The sequence below is a fragment of the Melanotaenia boesemani genome, chromosome 3 (genome assembly GCF_017639745.1).
Source record: "Melanotaenia boesemani isolate fMelBoe1 chromosome 3, fMelBoe1.pri, whole genome shotgun sequence".
NCBI lineage: Eukaryota > Metazoa > Chordata > Actinopteri > Atheriniformes > Melanotaeniidae > Melanotaenia > Melanotaenia boesemani.
The window spans coordinates 29,063,419-29,084,695 of NC_055684.1; the positions used below are offsets into that span (position 1 = coordinate 29,063,419).

Here is a 21,277-nt window from a genome sequence, read left to right on the forward strand (position 1 = left end):
CCGCTAACCCCAGCATTTGTTTATTTTGTATATTTTTTGTTACAGGTTTTTTGTTAATGGCCGGAGATGGCCATTACCATCAATATTCTTGTTTAACTGCTGTGTCTGATTCCACTTCAAAGAAGACTGTCTTGCGAAAAAAGAATTGTAAATTTGCTCAGAATTTACACTCCATACATTTCTTGTTCATACATATGCATATTTATGGCTGCTGCTGGAGATTACTGCTAAACAAAGTTTCATTATATTCCATTGTATTTCATTGTATTATGTTAATAAAGACTTTCATTCATTCATTCATTCACTCTGTTTTGATATGAAGGTTAAATGCAAATAATGCATGTGGTCGCAAATAAATATTTCGAGTTTATCTTTTACAGGAAACAAAATACTTGTTGAATAAAATATCACAATTTACTAAAGTGCTCACTCTTCTAGAAGATATGCTGAATTACACAAACAGTATTTCAAAGATTAGGTTAAATCAGGTCGTCTTCTATAAAAGTTTATAATCTCTGACTTAATAAAGTAGAAATTTCTTGATATTAAATCCTGCTGATCTCTGATGTTGATATTATAGAAGAACAGTCACGGAAACAGTCAAATAGACTGATTTATATTTAATCAGCCATATTTTCAGTGTCAGTGATTGTCAAGACAAAATACACTGAATTTTGCTACCAGATTACAAATATTCATGGATCATTTTTAAGTTTTGTTCCAGATTTACTTTTGATTATTTTAATTTCTGCAGGGTGTTTCTGTGGATATATGAGTGAAAAATCTCTGTCATATTATTCAGTCAACAAAGCCTAAAACTAACGGGCCCGACAAACTGTTTAGAGGCTTGATTTGAAAGAGTTGCTACTCATCCCAAAGTATCAAATCTGATGGTGGCAGCTTATAACATCATTAGATGTGTCTGAACTAATATTTTACATGTTTCAGTGATGTACTGAACATTAGTTTTAAGCATACATTCATAGATAACACATGAACTGCTTAATGTTACTGAATAATTCAGACTGACAGCATGCTCTTTCTGGTTTTCTTTTAATAAAATATTCCAAATCATTTCACAGATTCTAATAATTAGCAAGTACATGCTGACCTCTAGCGGCCAAAAGCGGTAATGACACCTCTTAGCCATTGTCTCTGCTCCACGATTCAATGCGCTACTGACATCACTTTATTTATTAAATCATCAAAACACATCCTGCAGTTTACCTGTAATTGCCATATGAATTCAAATGTTTGCACACTAGGTGTGGTGTTATGCCAGCACTGACAAGTGTTGTGATATCAAACACATAGATACTGATATTATCTTAAAATACACACAATGATGTCATAAGTGCTTTTGTTCAGCTGGGGTGATTGCAGAGGTTAGCAGTTCATCTGGTTGCCTTCTTACTTTAGTAAGTAGTCACCATAGCTACGCAGATGACACACAGATATATATCACAATGTCACCAGGAGACCGAGGCCCCGTACAGGCTCTTGGTAAATGCATTGAGGAGATTAATGACTGGATGTGTCTGAGCTTTCTTCAGTTGAAAAACAAAACTCAAGTGATTATCTTTGGAGCCAAAGAAAAAGTATTAAAGGTCACCACAGAGCTTCCGTCTATACACCTAAAAACCACCAACCAGGCTAGAAATCTAGGTGTACTGATGGACTCGGACCTAAATTTTGAAAAACACATTAAGGGAATTACAAAATCAGCCTACTATCACCTTAAGAATATATCAAGGGTAAAAGATCTGATGTCTCAGCACGACCTGGAAAAACTAGTCCATGCTTTCATCTTTAGTCAGCTTGATTAATGTAACAGTGTCTTAACAGATCTACCTAAAAAATCCATTAGACACCTGCAACTTATTCAGAAATCTGCTGTTCGAGTCCTCATTAATACCAAGAAAGTGGACCACATCAGTCCATCTCTGAGGTCTTTACACTGGCTGCCTATTCGTCAGAAAATAGACTTTAAAGTTCTGCTTCTGGTCTACAAAGCTCTGGATGGTTTAGGACTAAAATACATCAGTGACCTCTTGATGCATTATGAAACCAGACCATTCAGATAATCTGGATCCAGTTTCTTATCAGTTCCAGAGTCAGAACCAGACATGGAGAAGCTGCTTTCAGCTTCTATGCTCCACATGTCTGGAACAAACTCCCAGAAAGTCTCAGATCAGCTGAAACACTTAGTTTATTTAAGTCCAGGCTAAAGACCCACCTGTTCTCTGCTGCATTTCAGTAGTTTTTATTTAGAGTTAGATTCTGCATCTGTTTCTTAATTTTAATTTTTAAACTTGATAATGTTTTAATACTGTTTTCCCCACAATGGAACTTTATTTCTTGCATTTTATGTATTTTACTTTAGCTTTTTCTTTCTGTTTTTATTTGATTTCTTTTATTTCTTTTTAAGGTTAGTTTTTAATGCACTTGTTATTGCTTCCTGCACCCCGCTGTAATGCTTTTAATGTTTTATGTAAAGCACTTTGAATTGTTATGTACGTGAAATGTGCTATACAAATAAATTTGCCTTGCCTTACTATCTACGAAATGTACTTTTCTTTTAGTACCCTTCATAAATAGTTACACACCACCACTTCCCCATACACCCCTATTTTGAATGTCATCCATTATCCAGAGAGACAGAAACATAAAACAAAGTTAAAGATGACTATAATCACAGTATTATCATTCATTTTCACATTTTTGCTATAAATATCTGAATATTGCTATTTTTAAATAATTGTGTGCTATAAATATGATACAGTGCAGATGTCATCCTTTTGTCCCTCTGCTTTTCCTTAACAGTGGTTTACTGATAGCCACCCTTCCATGGAGATAATTTCTGATGAGGCTTTGGTGAAAAATAGTCCACTAAAGGGCTAAAGATATCCTTCAGATCTTTGGTGGAATTCTGCCTATTTCTCAAAGAGAGAAGAAATTAAGCCATGTTGTATGCTATGTGTAGGCATAACACTAGTTCATACTTTGTGTTTTGCACCATTTTATGTTTTCTTTGTTCACAAGTCATTGTGAAGTGGCTTAAAACCCCAGATAGCAAAAAATATTTGGTCCAAATATGGCCCAGATCTGCTTCTTTTCTGCTTCTCCTTCTTCTTCTTCTTCTTCTTCTTTATCTTCTTTTGACCCACATTTGGCTTTGACTTACAGCATGACTTGACTAAATGTGAGTGTGGCTGTCAAAACTTAGCCACATGACCACCACATGTGGCCCACAAGGAAATTGCCATAATCTACGCCCAGCCAGGCGTCCTGTATTAGGATTACGTCTGGCCCTCAAAATACATGTGTAATCCACGTCCAGGCTGGTAACCAAAATCTGGACCAGATGTGGCCTACAGAAGATTTGCATAATCCAAGTCTGGCTGGCAACTGGCATTTGGTCCCCTTCTGGCCCACCAAACACTTGCCAGTGCCTTGACTGAGCCATGAATCCCAAAAGTATTCCAGATCTGGCCCAAACATCTCTGTTATCTGATAAAACTCTGCGATAATAGTCAGGTGCCAAAAGTAAAATTAATGAAAAGATTTAAAGAAAAACTTTTAAAGACCTTCAAAAAGTCTTGAGAATTAATGCTCAAAAACTCTTTCAAATGATTGTAAGAATCTCTGGCTCTTTTAAAAGAGTGTGCTAAATAAATAAATAAACAAACAAATAAATAACTAAATTTGGTTTTACCAGTTCTTTCCCACTTGTCATCTCCACATTTTAAATAACCCGTACCGTAATTCCACATTCATATTCTTAGTCTTGTAAGGTTGCAAATTTATTCTGTTTTGTGTCGACGTATCTCATGTAGTGGGGGAAATTTAATTTGTGTAATTTCAGTAAAGTACACCTCTGTTAGACTGCAGTAAGTAAATTTAGACCACTGGGTTACCTTTCAAAGAACATCTTGAAATTCCAACCATCCATGTCGAGGTTACGCTCAGACAACATGAAATAATAAACCAGGATATTACAGAAAAAAAGAAAATAAAGGTAGACCAAATAACTAGGGCATTCTGCTTTTTAAACGCCCACGTTTGCTGTACGTCCTCCGTCACCTGACACGCCCCTTCGACTGACGCTCAGGGTGCGGGTGGCGCTAGCTCCGCCGCTGTCCGCACGCGGTGTACCTGCTAATAGTTCAGTCAGCAGCTCGAAGACAATTGAGTCGTTCCTGGGACGAAGGTGCATGTTTCCCTCTCCGCCTTTGCTGTTTGGTCCTAGTTACTCGCTTTTCAGCTGGAGAGGGAAGACTTGTATAATTTCTTTGATATTGAACCTGAATATTTTAGAGGCGCGGCGGCATCTCCGGATTCAGGAATGCATTTTTTTTAAACGACACCTGCGTCTGAATATAAGTAACAAAGACAACAACACAGTGTCGCCATGGACGGTTCACACCGTTTGCATCTTCCAGCAAACTGTTGGCCGCATTTCGGGCCTGATGAAAATAGTCCTGTTGGGACAGCCCCGTCCCAGGTGGCCGTGAAAAAGCAAGCCGTGAAGAGGCACCATCATAAACACAACCTGAAACACAGGTACGAGTTTCTGGAGACTCTGGGAAAAGGGACCTACGGCAAAGTGAAAAAAGCCAAGGAAAGATCAGGCAGACTGGTAAGTTACCGTTGATACTGTTCTTCTTGTTGTTAATACTTTGTCCTGCATCAGGTCTGCAGTCAGTTTCAGGTCAGTGTTTGCTCTGCTGTCCTGGTGGCCACCTGTTGTTTAGACTCAGAGGGCTATTTTTAGGAGACATACAATCTGCTATCAGGTAGTTTAGAGTTTGATTTTAGATGGAAAAAATACGGCAGTGACTTGAGGTTTAATTGAGAGAAAATGATGGGGGCTATTTACCACACTGAAATAAGCCAAAGGCGAAATGCACGCTTTTAAGATGTTTGCCAAAGAGGTCAGTGTTTGTTTTAAATTAACCTTTATTTATATATATACATCCCAAATTTAATAATTTTTATAAAGTATTTCTATCTATCTATCTATCTATCTATCTATCTATCTATCTATCTATCTATCTATCTATCTATCTATCTATCTATCTATATTCTCATGAGATTTATCAGCAGACCATGAAAGTTTTGTTTGATGAGGTGCTGATTTTGGCAGATGCACATGTGCACCATCTTGCAGTTATGCACATATTTTCACACAGAAATGCTAGTGTCTGGGGCAAAAAAGAAAGTTTTACATAATCATTTTAATTTGACATACATATAGGAAGCATAACGGAAAGGTGTTTTATTGGAATGTCTGTGGGATTTGCCCAAGGAAGAAGTTTTAGATGGGAAAGTTTTAACTTTCTTTCTAATGAGGAAACAGGAGGGGAATTGCAATTTGACTTGACGGTGAATTCCAGTTCTCCATGACCTAAGGGGAAATGGGAGGTATTTAAAGCAAACTGGAATGAGATAAGGCTTGAAAAGAAGCAAGTGGGGGGGTTGGTAAACACAAGGCTTGTGGCTTTTGTAGATTAAAGATCTCCAAATACCATAAGAAAAATTTTCTACTTTTAGATTTATGAATGTGTGTATATAGGTCATGTTTATTGTGGGTAAAACAATTAAATTAGGCTAAGTATTAGAAAAAAAACTGCAGTAAAATGCAACACAGTTCTTAAAACCTAAGTCAGTTTAAAAAAAAAGGGAATCTAATAAATTTATATTTGTCAAAATTGTTGCTTATTTATATTATTTTCAGCTGTGTTAGGTTTGTTATGATTGTGCCTGGAAAATCCTAATTGCAGTAAAAAGATCCAAAACAAAAAAAAAAAAATATTTAGGCTGAAATAAGATAAATCTTCCTAATTGCAGCATGATGGATTCAAATCAAGTTGCTGGCAGTAAAACAAAGTAGGCTCATCTACTGAGTCATACTGATCATACATGCTCACTGTTAAAGGAAAATTAGTCTTGGAGTAAAAGTGCTCTCAACTCAAGGAAACTCAAACTGAAACTCAAGTGTCAGAAATTTCCCCTTGTTTTCATGGAGTAAACATGCAGTGATACAAGTTTAGGCTTGTTCACACACCCTCTCTGCTCTTTTATTGAATGACATGACTTTACCTGCGCTGTTTTAATAGGATATGAGTTGGTGTCTGAGAGTTATCACTGCAGGCAGCTTCCTAAACCAGCATGCCTCAAACCCTTGTTCAGATGTATAAACACAGCCCAAGTATATGTTTCTGGACTCGCAGCAAACGGACATGAGGTAGTACAGAATGAAATAGAAAAACACATTAATTAGCTTTCTTTTCATGTACCTACCTCGGCACTGACAACATACTGGACAAAGATATGACTCAGCAGTGGCACAACACTGAGAGTGGCTTCAGTTTGCATGTTACAGCCCCACAGCTGTTTCCATTTTTTATGTGCATAGGTTTGATTGCATAACCCATTTATGTGGGGGCTCAACGTACATTATTGTAGCATAGATCTGCCACTCAGTGCAGGACAAGGAAGCTCTATGTCTATCCAAACAAATGCACCACTTTAGTAACTAGATAAGAATGCTCCAGTTTTTCATAAACGATTAAAAAGTTTGAACTTCTGTCTTAGTTGGAGTTTGTTTTGAGTTAGTGATTGACAAAGCATACTCATAAAACAGTAAAGGAACTGGTGTAATTCCTACCCAGACCTTTCCTACTGCTGCCTTTTATTTATTTATTCATTTAAACCTGTCACGGAACAAAAGACACAGTTGTAATGATGTAGGTTTTCTACAGACCTTTGGCCACATTTAATAAACTGAATAGTTTGACTCCAACTATCTATTTATAAAACCTTGCTTTGAAGGCAAAATTCTTATCTCTAAGCAACGTCTAGACTGGAGGTAAAATTATGAAGAATGCAAAAGGAGTTATCACTTATCACTGCCCAATGCCAGTGGCTGCCTGATATGAGTTGCACATGTAAGGCATTTGAATCGGGGGAGGAAATGCATAATATATGTAGAAATGGCACTCCTTTAGCCTTTTAATGACTTTTAAAAGCCAGGCACATTTTTCTTTAATCATTTTAATTAAAACCAGATATGACATTCCATGAATGTAATGTCATAAAAAAAACATGGTTGCTGTTCTTTAAAATGAGATACAGCTCTGTCCTTCTGGCTGCAAAACACTCCAAACTATATGACTTTTTTTTGTCTTTTGTCTTTGCTTGCGTCCTCTTTTCAGTCACTGTGTTTTACTCCCCTGCATTTAGAAACCACATTTTAATTATCTTGAGAAACAAACAAGTCAAAGCTAGAAGACAGAAAAATTTAATGTCACAAAAACACAAATGTAAGAAGCTGTTAAGTTTACTTTCATAAAACTTTTTTTTTTTAATAGTTTGAGGGTGTAATCCATTGTCTCCTTTTAATCCTCCTTTTTATGAGGCATGGCATGTTTATTTGTACAGCCCAATTCAACAACAGGGTGAGTCAAGGTGCTTTAAAGACACATTGAATCATCAGAAAATAATAGCTTAAAAACAAAAGAGAAAGGGGGAAAAAAGACAACTGGATAAAACCAGCATTAAAACATGATCAAGTTTAAAATTTCAAGCCTAAAACAGATGCAGATTTGGACTAAAAACAACTGAAATGCAGCAGCGAACAGGTGGGTCTTTAGCCTGGATTTAAATAAACGGAGTGTTTCAGCTGATCTGAGGTTTTCTGGGAGTTTGTTCCAGACATGTGGAGCATAGAAGCTGAATGCAGCTTCTCCATGTCTGGTTCTGACTCTGGGAACTGATAAGAGAACGGATCCAGATGACCCGAGTGGTCTGATATGTCCATACTTGGTCAACAGGTCTTTTCTTTGTTTTAATTTTAGTTAAGAATGAATGAAAAAAAAATCAATACAACAAAAAATTCAAACACAAAAAGAAAATCTTATATAATCTGCACATCTCACACAAAATAACTAAAGCAATAATAAGTCACACTTAACTAATAAAGTTTAACCAGAACAGCTGCAGGCCAACATGCTGCTTATTCCTAAGAGATAATTTACATTTTACACTTCATTTATCTGCAGAATACCACAGAACAAAACAGAACACAACAAATTAACCTCTTTATAATATTTTCTTATCATAGTCTATAACAATCTTTTTAAACACAATTGATTTTGTTTAGTTTCTTTATCCAGATTGTTTCATAAACTGACTCCATACACTGAAATCGCTCCAACACTTTATTTCTGAATCTTGGTTTTTTAAATAGACCAGCAGCAGAACTTTAAAGTCTATCCTCTAGCGAACAGGCAGCCAGTGTAAAGACCTCAGAGCTGGACTGATGTGGTCCACTTCCTTGGTCTTAGTGAGGACGAGCAACAGAGTTCTGAACAAGCCGCAGGTGTCTAATTGACCTGTAAAGGGTGAATTTTAAGGCACAGCTTACTTGCACTTTGATATTGAAGCAAAGTTTTTTAATCCTGTTCCTCAGGACCCACTGCCCTGCATGTTTTAGAGGCAAGCCTTTTTTAACACACCTGAATGAAATGACTGGCTCGTTTACAGGCTTGCAAAGAACTTGTTGAGGAAGTTCGTCAATCTCAACCAGGTGTGTTGGAGCAAAAACACATCTAAAACATGCAAGTCAGTGGGTCCTGAGGGTCTAGATCGAGAACCACTGTTTTAAAGGACTTTTGTGGACCAGTTATTTTATTATATATTACATAGGTATATATTGAGGAAGGGTTCTTTTAATTTCGACCTGGGAAAATAGTTTGTTGGAAACCATTTATCTATGTACCCAACCCCATGTCTGAGTGTTCATAGTAATCTGATTGTTTTGTACAATTTTTTTTTTCTCTTATTTGAATGCTGATCGCAGACTTTCCTTGTGGTGACCTGATGGAACCAAAACATGTAGATGAGGCAACATATTTGTTTAATATCCTATAAGTGTTTGTTGAATTCTGACCTTTTCAACTTTTTCCCCTCTCTACGCTGCTCTTCCGAGCAGTAAGTGAAATTGTGCAAGAAAGTCTTTGACTGCCAGGAAATGCTTCATAATTTTCTTTGAAAAGCAAAAACATTACCTCTAATTTGTAGGGCTGTCCAATAAATAAACCTATTTACAATACATGTGTGAACAAATTTATACTTCTGAGTTGGCTTGTAGTGTTTTTACTGCTTGAATATAAATGAAAAGTACATAAAATAAAGTTTAGTATGTTAAAGCCTATCAGATGGTTGAGAAACTAACCAAGCAGAGCAACGTAGAGCTGAGTGGGTGATCTGCAGCAGTTTTTATGGATGCCCTAAATGTTTGCATCATTATGTATAAATCTAATTTTAACTACTCTTATAACTAATCTAAGTTTGAACTGGATCAGCCGGTTATGTTTTCCGTGTATTTCCTTAGAAAGTCTCTGTGAAATCTTGGAAGTTTTTGATGGAAGTTTTTGACCTTTGAGTGGGTATTACGTGGCACAGACAGATGGTGACAAAGACTCCACACACACTCTGAGAACATCACAGTGGTGTGAAGCCGTCATGAGTGTGAGTTCAGTCTGTCTGACAGCTCTGCTAACAAACACAGGAAACCTCAGTTCCCAGAATCAGGAAAGGAGTCTGTGTGGTGGGAAGGTGGTGCTGAGGAGAATCGGCGTCAGACAGTGACTCAGGATGGGAGATGGCCATGTGTTGAAACTGATATGACAACTCACTTTAATGTCACCAGCCTTGAGGGCTTAGTAGCTATAGAAAAATTAGGACATCCCAGCAGATGAGCCATCTGGCGCCTCATGACACCCTTTAAGCTTTGGGGTAGACTGATGATGTACTCAACACATAGAGGAGTCTTTAGCATTTAAGCTTCAAAGAGACAGCCATGACACGAATACGTGACACGTGATTATAGAGCCAGCAGATACCATTCAGATCTAAATGTTCCTCAGTGGGCCTTGAAGACCGAGGTGGCAGACAGTAGATTAGTTTTTGTTATTTTCATGGCAGACATGACCCTGCATTCCCTCTGCCTTTTTATAAACACAGCAGAGTTTTCGGTCCACTGCCCTTCACAATTGGACAAGCTTTAGAGGGACACAGTTTTTTTTGTTTTTTTTTTATTGAATAGCAACTAATTTTTTTAAGATAGTTGGAGCTTACTCAGCTAAACAGGCATCACCAACTCAATTTATTAATTTCTCACATCTTTCTAACCACACGATAAGCTGCTAACCATCGTTTAAACATTTATTTTGTCCATAACTTTTTGACTCAGGGTTTTGTTGAAACATGGGCATACTTTATAAGATATTTCTGATAAAGATATCAAAGGGATATTTATTTATATAGCACAATTAAGTTATTAATTAAGCAGTTAATGCAGTGTTAAACTACTGTGAAGACAGAAAGAAGGCCTGTTCTGGATGAGTTAAGACACCTGGAAGGTTCATAACATACTAGCAGTGGTTCCCAAAACGGGGGACACAGACACATTTTTTATAAAAGAATTGAGCTAAAAAAAGAAAAAAAATTAAGTTTCTCCCACAGGTCAAGCATTTGTTTGTTTCCTCTCTTTTTTTTAAGGTTGCTGTAAAGTCAATCAGAAAAGAGAAGATCAAGGATGAGCAAGATCTGGTGCATATTCGCAGAGAAATAGAAATCATGTCCTCGCTGTGTCATCCACACATTATCACCATATACGAAGGTACGTATTCAAGAGTTTTGCTGTTTTTTGGTGCTTGGGTTTAATGAAACGGCTGACTATTTGGGGGAGAGTGAAACTGGGCTGCACACTGTGAGAAATGTGACACCTGTCAAAACACATATCTCAGTCAGTCTCTAATTGACGTTCAGAGTTGAGTCACGCAAGTCTTTGTGCAGAAGACCCGATGCTCAGTTACATAAGCACTGATACCCTGTTGGAGTCCAGCGACGCTTTGAAATAATGTTCAGAGCCTCGTGTCGTCCAGTTCTCCTCATGCCTGATGAGATGGTCATTATCAGTGTTTCTGCATTACATTGCGTGTTTGTTGTTGTACAATTATCCTGATGGCTTGTTTATCCAAATCAATGACAACTAGTAATTGCACAGTTTTATTATCTTAAACATGACAAAATATAATTACTTAGAGACACTCCAGAGGGTTTTACTTAAGATTTTTTTCTCTTTTTAGTATTTGAGAACAAGGACAAAATTGTGATAGTAATGGAATATGCCAGCCGGGGAGACCTGTACGACTACATCTGTGACAAGAGGAACATCGCTGAATGGGAGGCCAGACACTTCTTCAGGCAAATCGTATCTGCTGTGCACTACTGCCATCAGGTAAGGCTGTTTTCCTCATATCAGCAACATTTAAAGTTGTCCACTGAAGTTAGAATGTAGTCTTCTTACAGAGTTCAGTATATTAACCCTGTCAGACCTTCAGCCTTTGCTCCATCTGCCATGTCATGTCTAATGACGCAGCGACCCACTTGTTTTTTTTTGTGTGGGGGGGGGGTTGTTTGTAGGACACCTCTAAAGTTATATAATGGATATTATACATTGTTATCCTGCTACTCTGAACAGTGAGGCTGTGAGAACGATGGAGCAGGAAATGAGCAGTTAGTCTCTACAGAGCTCGCATTAGGGCTAAAGGCCAACTATCCAAAGCCGCACACGCATGGTCTCACAGTTTAATGAGGGTGTGAAGGGACAGTACCAACACCAGTTAGTAGTTCCTGAAGGCCAGAGCTAAGTAATTACAAACATTAGGTGTGCACTATATTTTAGCGTGGCTGTGCAGTACTTTGCACTGCATCTAAAAATGTTTGCTCCACAGTGTTTACTGAGTGAATTGCCCTGTCATAAAACTGTAAACCAGCTGCAATAATTCACTTTTACATGGTGCTGATGTATAATTCACCATTCTTATGCAATGTTGAAGGTCTTCATGATTGCATTTTAAGAACGAAACACAACATAAACAGCAATAATTCGTCCGTTACAAGAGCATTCAGTGTGAAAACTGTAGCTGACCTGCATTTCTGGAAGCAAAACAAATGCAAACTCATTTGAGTCAAAGGCATGCCCCCCTGCAGAGAGGAGGACAATGAAGCATAACTGATGTACCAGAAGAAAATGTTCAGTTTGAAAAGAATGTGCTTGAATCCAGTAAACTAATTCTTTTATATAATAAAGACAGTTGTCTGTAAATATTGCTGATCTATGTAAAAAGCATGCAAAAGGTATAATGTTTTTTTCCCCCCTCCTAGAATGGAATAGTACACAGGGACCTGAAACTGGAGAATATTTTACTAGATGCCAACGGCAACGTGAAGGTATGCACAATGACACAATGTGCTGCTCACGATCATTAAAAATATTTGCACGATTTTTGCGTTTGATTTCATTAAATTTCCAGCATGTTAATGGCAGAAGATCTTTAAAGATCTTTTTGGAGGACAATTTGATAAGTTGTCTGTTTATTGAACAGAGCTCATGTGATGTGATATCTTTGCTCTTAAATAATCTCTTTGACCTCTTGCTCTTGCAGATAGCAGACTTTGGGTTGTCAAACGTCTACCATGGCGATGCATTTCTTCAGACTTTTTGTGGCAGCCCTTTGTATGCTTCCCCAGAGATCGTCAATGGACGGCCATACCATGGGCCAGAGGTGGACACCTGGTCCCTTGGTGTACTGTTGTACACGCTAGTTCATGGTACCATGCCATTTGATGGTCACAACCACAAAACTTTGGTCCAGCAGATCAGCACTGGAAACTACCGGAAACCCACTAACCCTTCTGGTGAGTTATAAGTGTAACTTTGGGTTAAAGTATTGGAACTCTGTGTTCGTGTAAATACATAATGTTATAAGAACAAAGTTCACTATGTTTTCTCATTGTTCTCTTTGTCAGATGCTTGTGGACTCATCCGCTGGATGCTGATGGTAAATCCTGAGCGCAGAGCTACAATAGAGGAGATCGCTGGACACTGGTGGCTCAACTGGGGCTACCAGCAGCCATTACTGTGTGAGAAAAAGAGCAGTGTAGTAGAACAGACCTCTTTGCCAGCAGCTACATCACATTCAACGGGGCTGGCTAGTGTTGCTAGCTGGCTGCGCCGTACATCTAGGCCTCTGCTGGAAAATGGCTCCAAAATGCGCTGCTTGCTCCGCCCACAGGCTGGTGGAGGCGACGTAGTCAGACAACGCTCCCTGCGAAGATCGCGTAAAGAAAATAATGTCTCCCAGACAGTTTATGAAGGAAGCACAGACTCTCGGCCTTTCAAGGGTATTCTAAAGCGACGCAACAGCCTGAAACAGAAGGCAGTGGGCGACATTCCTGCTGCAGGGTCGGTGGATCCGCAGAACATTTTGGGTTTGTCTGCTCCAGCTAACCCCGCTCCATCTGCATTGCCACCTCGTAAAGGGATCCTAAAGAAGCCTGCAGAGCAAGAATCAGGGTATTACTCCTCTTCTCCTGAAAACAGTGACTCTGGGTGGATAGCACCACCTAAAGAGTGCCCTTCAGCACCAACCTGCAGGAAGGGCATTCTCAAGCGTAATGGAAAGTTTTCTTCAAGTGGGCTACAAGAGTTTGGCTCTCTGGACCAATTGGCAGCTTCTTTACCCCGAGGGAGCACCAGGTCTAGACCAAGCGGGGCCATCAGTGAGGACAGCATTCTGTCTTCTGAGTCCTTTGATCAGCTCGATCTTCCAGACCACGTGAGGCCTCCAATACAAATAGAAAAACCAGCCAAGGCAAGTATGAGAGGCAGCGTTTCTGCAGACAACCTGCTGGACATCATTGAAGATGGTATTCTGGCAGAGGGGATGCTGAGGCCGTGGGACTGTTATGAGACCGGGGTGGCTGACAGTGCCTTTTCTATCACTGACTGTGACAATGTCACAGAAGACTACAAACAGGCCATGGTTATACGGGGCTCTGCAGTGAGCTGAAGGCCAGTAATTAGAAAATGAAAACTACAAATGACTTTTTAGTAAAGTTTTTTGTTTTGTTTTTTTTTTTCCACACTACTGAAGACATGAAAAAGTGCATCCTGTGACAATACCTGCACGTTGTCATTTTGACCAACTTCAGAAGTACCAAAAATGGTGGGAGTGTGTTGTTAAACATCAGATTGTATTTTATTTGATTTGTTAAATTAGACTAAATTGTGGTAATTAGACTGATTAAGATCTCAACTGGGGTAAAAGAGGTCAAGAATCAGGAAAAGACAGAGTTGATGAGTAACTTGAAAATCCCCATTTCAAAGAATCTCAGGAAAAGAGAGTCTCTGGTCTAATTTTCAATATGAGAACTTACTATTAATGAGTGTGTACTTAATGAGAAACACACAGTGAAACCAAAACACTGGTTTAGAGAATATATAACATCAGATGAAGTCAATAAGAAAATATTTTCTACATGGTGTTATTGGTCTGGAGTTTAAAAATGGCCCATTTTACCAGGTTTATGACTACAGGATACTTTAGATGCACAAAGCCACTGCCATTTATTACTGACAGCATGGCTTGAGAAAGTTTTTCATTCTTTTGGATTCTAGCTTTGTGATCATAATGTAGGAGAAAAACATCAAATAGATTCAAAGTTAGGATCACATCTTTCTTCTATCAAACTACAGCCTTTACTGTGTTTGGGGAGATGTGGAATATATTTCATACACCAAAGACTAAACTTATTAGACATTTTTTTTATATTTATAAAAAGCACTAGCAAAAGGTGCCAAGATGTTTTTTTTTTTTTTTTTTTTTTGGTGTGTGTATAAGACTGGAACTTCAGCTCTCAGAAAAAAATTGTTTGCTTTCCTGAAATTACTTGCTACATGTTTGGTTAATGACTTGAATAACAATTGTGACTCAAGACAGGCTCAACCAGTAGAACCTGCTTTTACTGGTCTACGCTGATGCAAATGCACAGGTGGGTGTTGACTCCATGTTCGCAGGTGGCAATTTGTTTGAAGGTGGAGCTCATTTCATCACTATTTCAAGGAAGTGGCATAATTAGCTCAACAAGAAGACGTGGATTTTTTTTTACATTTGGAATCATGTAACATGGGAACCTGCAGTATTCTGCAAAACTGGATATGGTTATCCACGTAACTGTTAACAGAACTTGATGATATTTAATCTTTGTAGCTATCCAGCTGAATTTTCAGACCCTTACTTTTTTAAATGCTGGCATACTAGGGCTTATGTGTAACTGATCACATGCAGGCTGAAGTAATAGTTTCTTTCAGCTGGGAGTTAGTGACATCTGGGCAGAACGTGTAAAGGACAGAGCTACTCTTGGTCACTGATAACGGATCATTTATTGAAGATTGACAGGCAAATGTACAATTCTAGGAAGATTGTTTGAAGTAATTGAATATGTATGTGGGCATTACATCACTTTTCATCTTTCCTTAACATGCAAATTGCACACATGCATGTTCAGTTAATACATTTTATATCTGCAATGACCACAAGTTTGCCAAAGCCTCTGGCCTGTTATTTGTTTGACTGATCTACAGTGACATGACTGGAATGAGAAAAATCAATAAAAAACATCAAAGAACTAAATGTTTGGCTGATGTTGTTTGTGACCTATATACATGTTTGTATGTTGGTTAACAGGTTTGATTTGTAGTCAGTATGGTTAAAAACAGGCAGAAATATCTTTAAACTGGTCAGAGCTGCCAGTGGTGCATTGAGAAATTCAATAAATAATAAATTCTAATTAAGTACCAGAAAAAGAAAAAAAGCTCAAGTATTAATGAACAATCTAAATAGCTTTTAAATCTGCTCTAAGCAATAAAAAACAAAACCAGCAACTGTATTAAAACACAAAGTAAAACCCATGTAAGAAAATGTGAGGAGTAATATTTGAGCTTCTTACTCAATCTCTCGTCTTTTTAAATTGATCATTTGTTTGAATCTTTATGGCAGGGTGGAGCGTTTTAGCTTGATTTCCTGAGGTGGCTTTAGGACAACATCCTGGATGTCAGCAAGGGTGTAGCTGATCCCTGGTTCGTTTGACCTGTCCATGTTATCCTGGAAACATGAGGGCAGGCTGAACTCCAACACACTCCCCAGCAGCTCATAGCAGTGGAGGATGGTGCTCTGTTCAGGGAACAAAAAAAAGAAGGCCCATTTGAAGGCCTTTTAAATGGGAATGAATAAGATAATTCAACATTTTTCTTGCAAGATCTTTACACATGCATTAAACAGTTTGTTTTTTCATCCTCAGACTATTTGAACAGAATCCTTGCCATTATTGACAGGGCAAAGTCAAAGTGATATCTGAAAGTTAGTTAAACATTACCCTTACCGCATCAGCAGCCAACAGATTGGCCAAAATCGTCATCACTGAATTTAAGGAGATGGTGGTGTCTATTACTTTTAGCTTCTGCATGGCAATGCACACACAAGCACATGCAACAGTAGAAGGCAAGAAGACTAAAAACCTGCAATCTGCAGAGAAGAAAGGAAGATTTTTACTTTAAATTTCCTTATTCTGGAGACAGTGGGCTTAAATTTCTGCATACATCAAGCTATTTAGTCAAGGTTACTTGGCAGAAAATTAGATGAATAGAAGCTTTGTAGACACACCCTGCAGGACAAAAACAAGTTCTCAGAAGCAGACGTTTACCAAAACCTGATAATCTGATATCCTGGTTGCTGCAGGGAGGGGAAACGTTGAGACAAAGACATTATTGCTCAACACCTTTCTGAATGGGTTCAAATATTTAGGGCCGGGAATTGACATAATTTTAAGATGGCTGTAATGCTATAGCCAATCTGAAAAAGCACTGACGGTATCCCTATGACCTGTTGCCTCTGGCAGCATCACAGAGATTCGTGGGAAATCAGCCAGCTGAATAGTGGGATGCTGATCTTTCACTACAGACAATGCAGGATTACACAAACTCAGCTCTCTGTCTCCAAAATGAACTGCTGACGCATCGTAAACAAAGTTATGGCTGCTCTGTTCACTGCATAGAAAATCATTTATTGTTCATTTACTAAAACATTTATTTAATAATTTAGTTACACAGAACACTTTTTTGCATTTACTCTTTAAACACACAAAACTGAACACATTTATTGCCTTTGATTTGAGTAAACCTTCTCATGTGTAGGTAACACAGTTATGTAACTTACCCATGGCTGCCAGGGCGACATAAGCGTGAACATGCCTGCGCATGTTATGGAGGTGTGAGGGTTGAACAAAGGGGAGAGCGTGAAGAATTGGCTCCAGGAAGTCAGAGGGCACCACAGAGGCCAGACACCAGTCTAACCTTGACACCACGGTCACCTCCCACTCCTGCAACGTACACATTCCTCTAAAGCAATCTAGCATCACAATCCCACTGCTGGAACATTCACACAGACATGGCCGCAGGTTATTGGTACCCTAACCCCTTACTGAGGCTGAGGAAGAACACTGTTCTTCCTAAGAAGTGTTGGAATTAAAAGCTCTTTTGTCATGCATGCCTGCATGCCTTTGATTTTCCATGGAATTAATAAAAGAAGCAGTGAGAAAACTTGCTTGTTTTTTCTATACGGCTCTTCCAAAAAGACTTGAAAATCCTACAGATAAATGGGTTGCATTAATATTTTACACTATTGTCTTCACATAGAGCTACAGGTATCTTCAATCTAATCAGTCTTAAAGAATTTAATAATGTTCTCAAAAGGTTTGTGCTCATCACCTTGTGGGTACGCCTAGTTTCTGCAGTTCTCTGCCAGATTCACTGCTAGCTATTGACCACCCGTTTTAAAAGACAAAAATGGCGACACCCAGATGGCCATCCTCAAGGCCTCAAAACAGCATCATGTTACAATGCAATGATCTTTTGAGAAAACCTGCCTCCTAGAATTCACACTACAATATTTACAAACCAAACACCATGATTTTATGGAGACTTTCAGGTGACAATATTTTAGTCCATGCCATTTTAATTGTGTTAAAAATAAAACTGGAAATCACAGGCAACGTATTTATGTTGCACACAACACAGCAAATGGTGGAATTGAAATAATCAGGAAAATGTGTGGAAACATGGCAAAACACTGATAAAAGACATCTGAAGGAAACTTTTCTGACAGAGGATCAAACCTCCATCAAATCAATAATTATTATTGATGGTATATTTCAGTAAATTGGGTGTTATTTTTTGTGAAATTTTGCAACTAATAAAGTTGGTATAATATATGGTATAATAATAATATAAAAGTTAGCTGAAAGCCCAGAGTTCTGAATATTAAATATTTACTGGTTGTGTACATAAGTTTATCTGAATTTGTAATAATATCGTGTTTGGTGTTTGATAAAAACCTGTTCTTCACACAATGTTGAACTAGTAGCCCATGCAGTTTTTAATTATGGAAAATATCTGACTCCCTTTCATATATTGGAGGCCTCACTCTCTTTGAGATGCTTTCAAAACAAACAAACAAAAAATAAAATAATGTTAAGGGCTCTTTTATTTTCTTTACCAACAAAGAATCAATTTGGTCCTCATTTGCAAGATGACATTTTGACCAAAGACAGGATGGTGCAAAGTTTAATATGAATAAATTGTGAGGACATTTCCAGTGCATACAGATGGGCACCGAAATGATGAAGACAAACAACCTTTCTGGCTCTCTGATAAATGGTCCTGCACTACAGATTAAACGTGTTTGCCACTGGGTGTGTGGTTCTCTTGTTTTCCAAATGAAGCAGCCCTCTGTTGGTTGAAAGTCTGCTGTCATTGCTAACTGACCTCATTAGTTATGAGATGGTCTCCCAAATTTTTGTTAGTTTATTTAGTTTTACAAAACTGTTGAAATATTTTGTTGTCCTACCTTTTGGGGAATTTGAATAAAAAGGAGATTAATTCTATTAAAATCAACCAAACAAACCAGATGTGCACTTTATGCTAAATGATTAGCAAACGAGTATATTGACATTGATGGGCTAGGGCAGGGGTGCCCAAGTCCGGTCCTCGAGATCTACCATCCTGCAACTTTTAGTTGCAACCCTTCTCCAACACACCTGAATCAAATGACTGGTTCATTACCAGGCCTCTGCAGAGCTGAATGACATGCAGATGACATCTGATTCAAGTGAGTTGGAGAAGGGATGCATCTAAAAGTTGCAGGATGGTAGATCTCGAGGACCGAACTTGGGCACCCCTGGGCTAGGGTTATCCTGGTAACCAGTACTAGTACAGAAATAAAAGTCAGAATATAGGAATTTAATGCTTCTAAAAAGGTATATTTACCATGATATCTGAGACTGGAATAGAATTGTCTGTATAGACAGAAAGCCTTTTGGCGGTCAGGGGGACAGTCTCTCTCATCTTGGAGGCCAGAAACATGCAAACTGCCCCTAAAAGCTGTAGGTTGTGTTTTTCAATGGGAAACTTGCTCAGGTAATAATCCAGGTAACGCACGGCTTGTGGAAACACCTCCTCCTCACAAAGCTGCTCCTCGCACACCTGTTAGACATTGGTCTTGTTTAATTCAAATCGCCCATTCCAAAATTACCTTCATTTTGGGAAAGCCAAATTAAAATTTCCTTACTCTGAACATCCACACAGTGAGTAACCTCCTCATGTACGGCTGGATGTCTTTCTGCACTTTGCCAAAAAAGGAGGAGGAAACCTGGCTTGTTTCCTCCAGGGCCCGCAGGTGGTCCAAGACTCTGAGGTCACGGGTCATGGCAGGGTCGGTACCTGCCCGGAGGACTGTACCCTGCCTCACGTCACTAGTTTTTATCTCCGAATCCACCGTGAAGCTATCCATCTTCAATTACACCCACTTTACAAAGTGGTTAAGCTAACGTGAGGTAGCGTCTAAACGCCGTTTAGCTAGCATTAGCCGCGTCCGGCTACCACCATAGACGTACAGGTGAAACTCAAACAATTAGAATATTGCTTAAAAATAAAGCTTAATTTATTTCAGTAATTCATTTTAAAAGAGGAAACTAATATTTTATATAGACTCGTTACACGCAAAGTGAGATATTTCAAACATGTATTCATTATAATTTGAATGATCATGGCTTAAAACTTGTGAAAACCCAAAAATCAAAATCTCAGAAAATTAGATTACATCAAATCAGTAATAATAATAATAATAATAATAATAATAATAATAAAGGCTTTTGAATACAGAAATGTTGACCATCTGAAGAGTATAGTCATTGTGAACTATTTGGTTTAAGCCCCTTTTCCATGAATTACTGCCTCAATGTGGTGTGGTATGGATGTTATCAGCCTGTGGCACTGCTGGGGTGTAATGCAAGACCAGGATGCTTCAACAGCGGCCTTTAACTCTTCTGCATTGCTTGGTCTCATGTGTCTTTCTGTTGGCAATGCCCCACAGATTTTCTGTGGGGTTCAGGTCAGAAGAGTTTGCTGGTCGATCAAGCACAGTAATCCCTTCATCATGAAACCAGGTTCTGGTTATTTTGGCAGTGTGGGCAGGTGCCAAGTCCTGCTGGTAAATAAAGTCATCATCTCCAAAAAGCTTTCTGCTGAAGGAAGCATGAAGTGCCCTAAAATATCCTGATGGACAGCAGCGTTGATTATGGACTTAAAGCACAGTGGTTCTTCAACTTTTCTACTGACGTGCTTTGATGCAGCACTTTTAGAATATCCAACGTCTTTTGCAAATACCTTTATCAGTGAAGACTTTCTGCACAACTGTCAGCTCAGCAACCTTCCCCATGATTGTGAATTCTACTGAAATAGACTGAGAGACCATTTAAATGCTCAGGAGTCCTTTGCAGATGTTTTGGATTAATTACCTTATTAGAATGTGGCACTTAGAGACTAAAACGTTTAACTTTTTCACACTATTCTAATTTTCTGAGATTTAGATTTTTGGGTTTTCATAAGCTGTTAGCCATAATTATTATTATAATGAATAAATACTTGAAATATCTCATTTTACATGTAATGAGTCTACATATTAGTTTCCCCCTTTAAGTTGAATTACTGAAATAAATTAAGGTTTGCACAATATTCTATTTTTTTTCACCTGTATATCGAATACATGTCAAATGGTTACCGCCTCCAAAAAGCTAATTCATGTGTTTTGATGTGTTCAGTAATATCAAACAATTACTGCAGGATCTAAAGGACATCAGTTTTTTTTTTCTTCATCCAAAAATAAATAATAAAAATAAAAAAATCCAAAATAGACACAACAAACTGGATTAGATTGGTATAAAAGATTGTGTGATCCTATGTTAGTGGTTATCACTTCAAGGGGGGGACAATAGTGTGAGTTTTTAGGTTATGAGTTAAAGAAGAATG

At 38.3% G+C, this 21,277-nt stretch overlaps 2 protein-coding genes across 2 annotated transcripts; one reads left to right on the forward strand and one right to left on the reverse strand.

Annotated features, from left to right (window-relative positions):
* Positions 1 to 4,101: 4,101 nt before the first annotated feature.
* nuak2 (NUAK family, SNF1-like kinase, 2) lies at positions 4,102 to 13,931 on the forward strand. The gene is made up of 6 exons (XM_041980221.1): positions 4,102 to 4,639; positions 10,567 to 10,687; positions 11,157 to 11,308; positions 12,238 to 12,303; positions 12,519 to 12,771; positions 12,883 to 13,931. Exons 1-6 carry the CDS (start codon positions 4,412 to 4,414, stop codon positions 13,923 to 13,925), a joined length of 1,863 nt encoding a protein of 620 aa, XP_041836155.1. The 5' UTR covers positions 4,102 to 4,411; the 3' UTR covers positions 13,926 to 13,931.
* Positions 13,932 to 15,535: 1,604 nt separating this feature from the next.
* Positions 15,536 to 19,821, reverse strand: ccnd3 (cyclin D3). The gene is made up of 5 exons (XM_041980222.1): positions 19,539 to 19,821; positions 19,238 to 19,453; positions 17,130 to 17,292; positions 16,297 to 16,439; positions 15,536 to 16,088 (listed from the first exon to the last, which is right to left on the reverse strand). The coding sequence occupies exons 1-5, from the start codon at positions 19,758 to 19,760 to the stop codon at positions 15,906 to 15,908; spliced, it is 927 nt and encodes a 308-aa protein (XP_041836156.1). The 5' UTR covers positions 19,761 to 19,821; the 3' UTR covers positions 15,536 to 15,905.
* Positions 19,822 to 21,277: the final 1,456 nt, after the last annotated feature.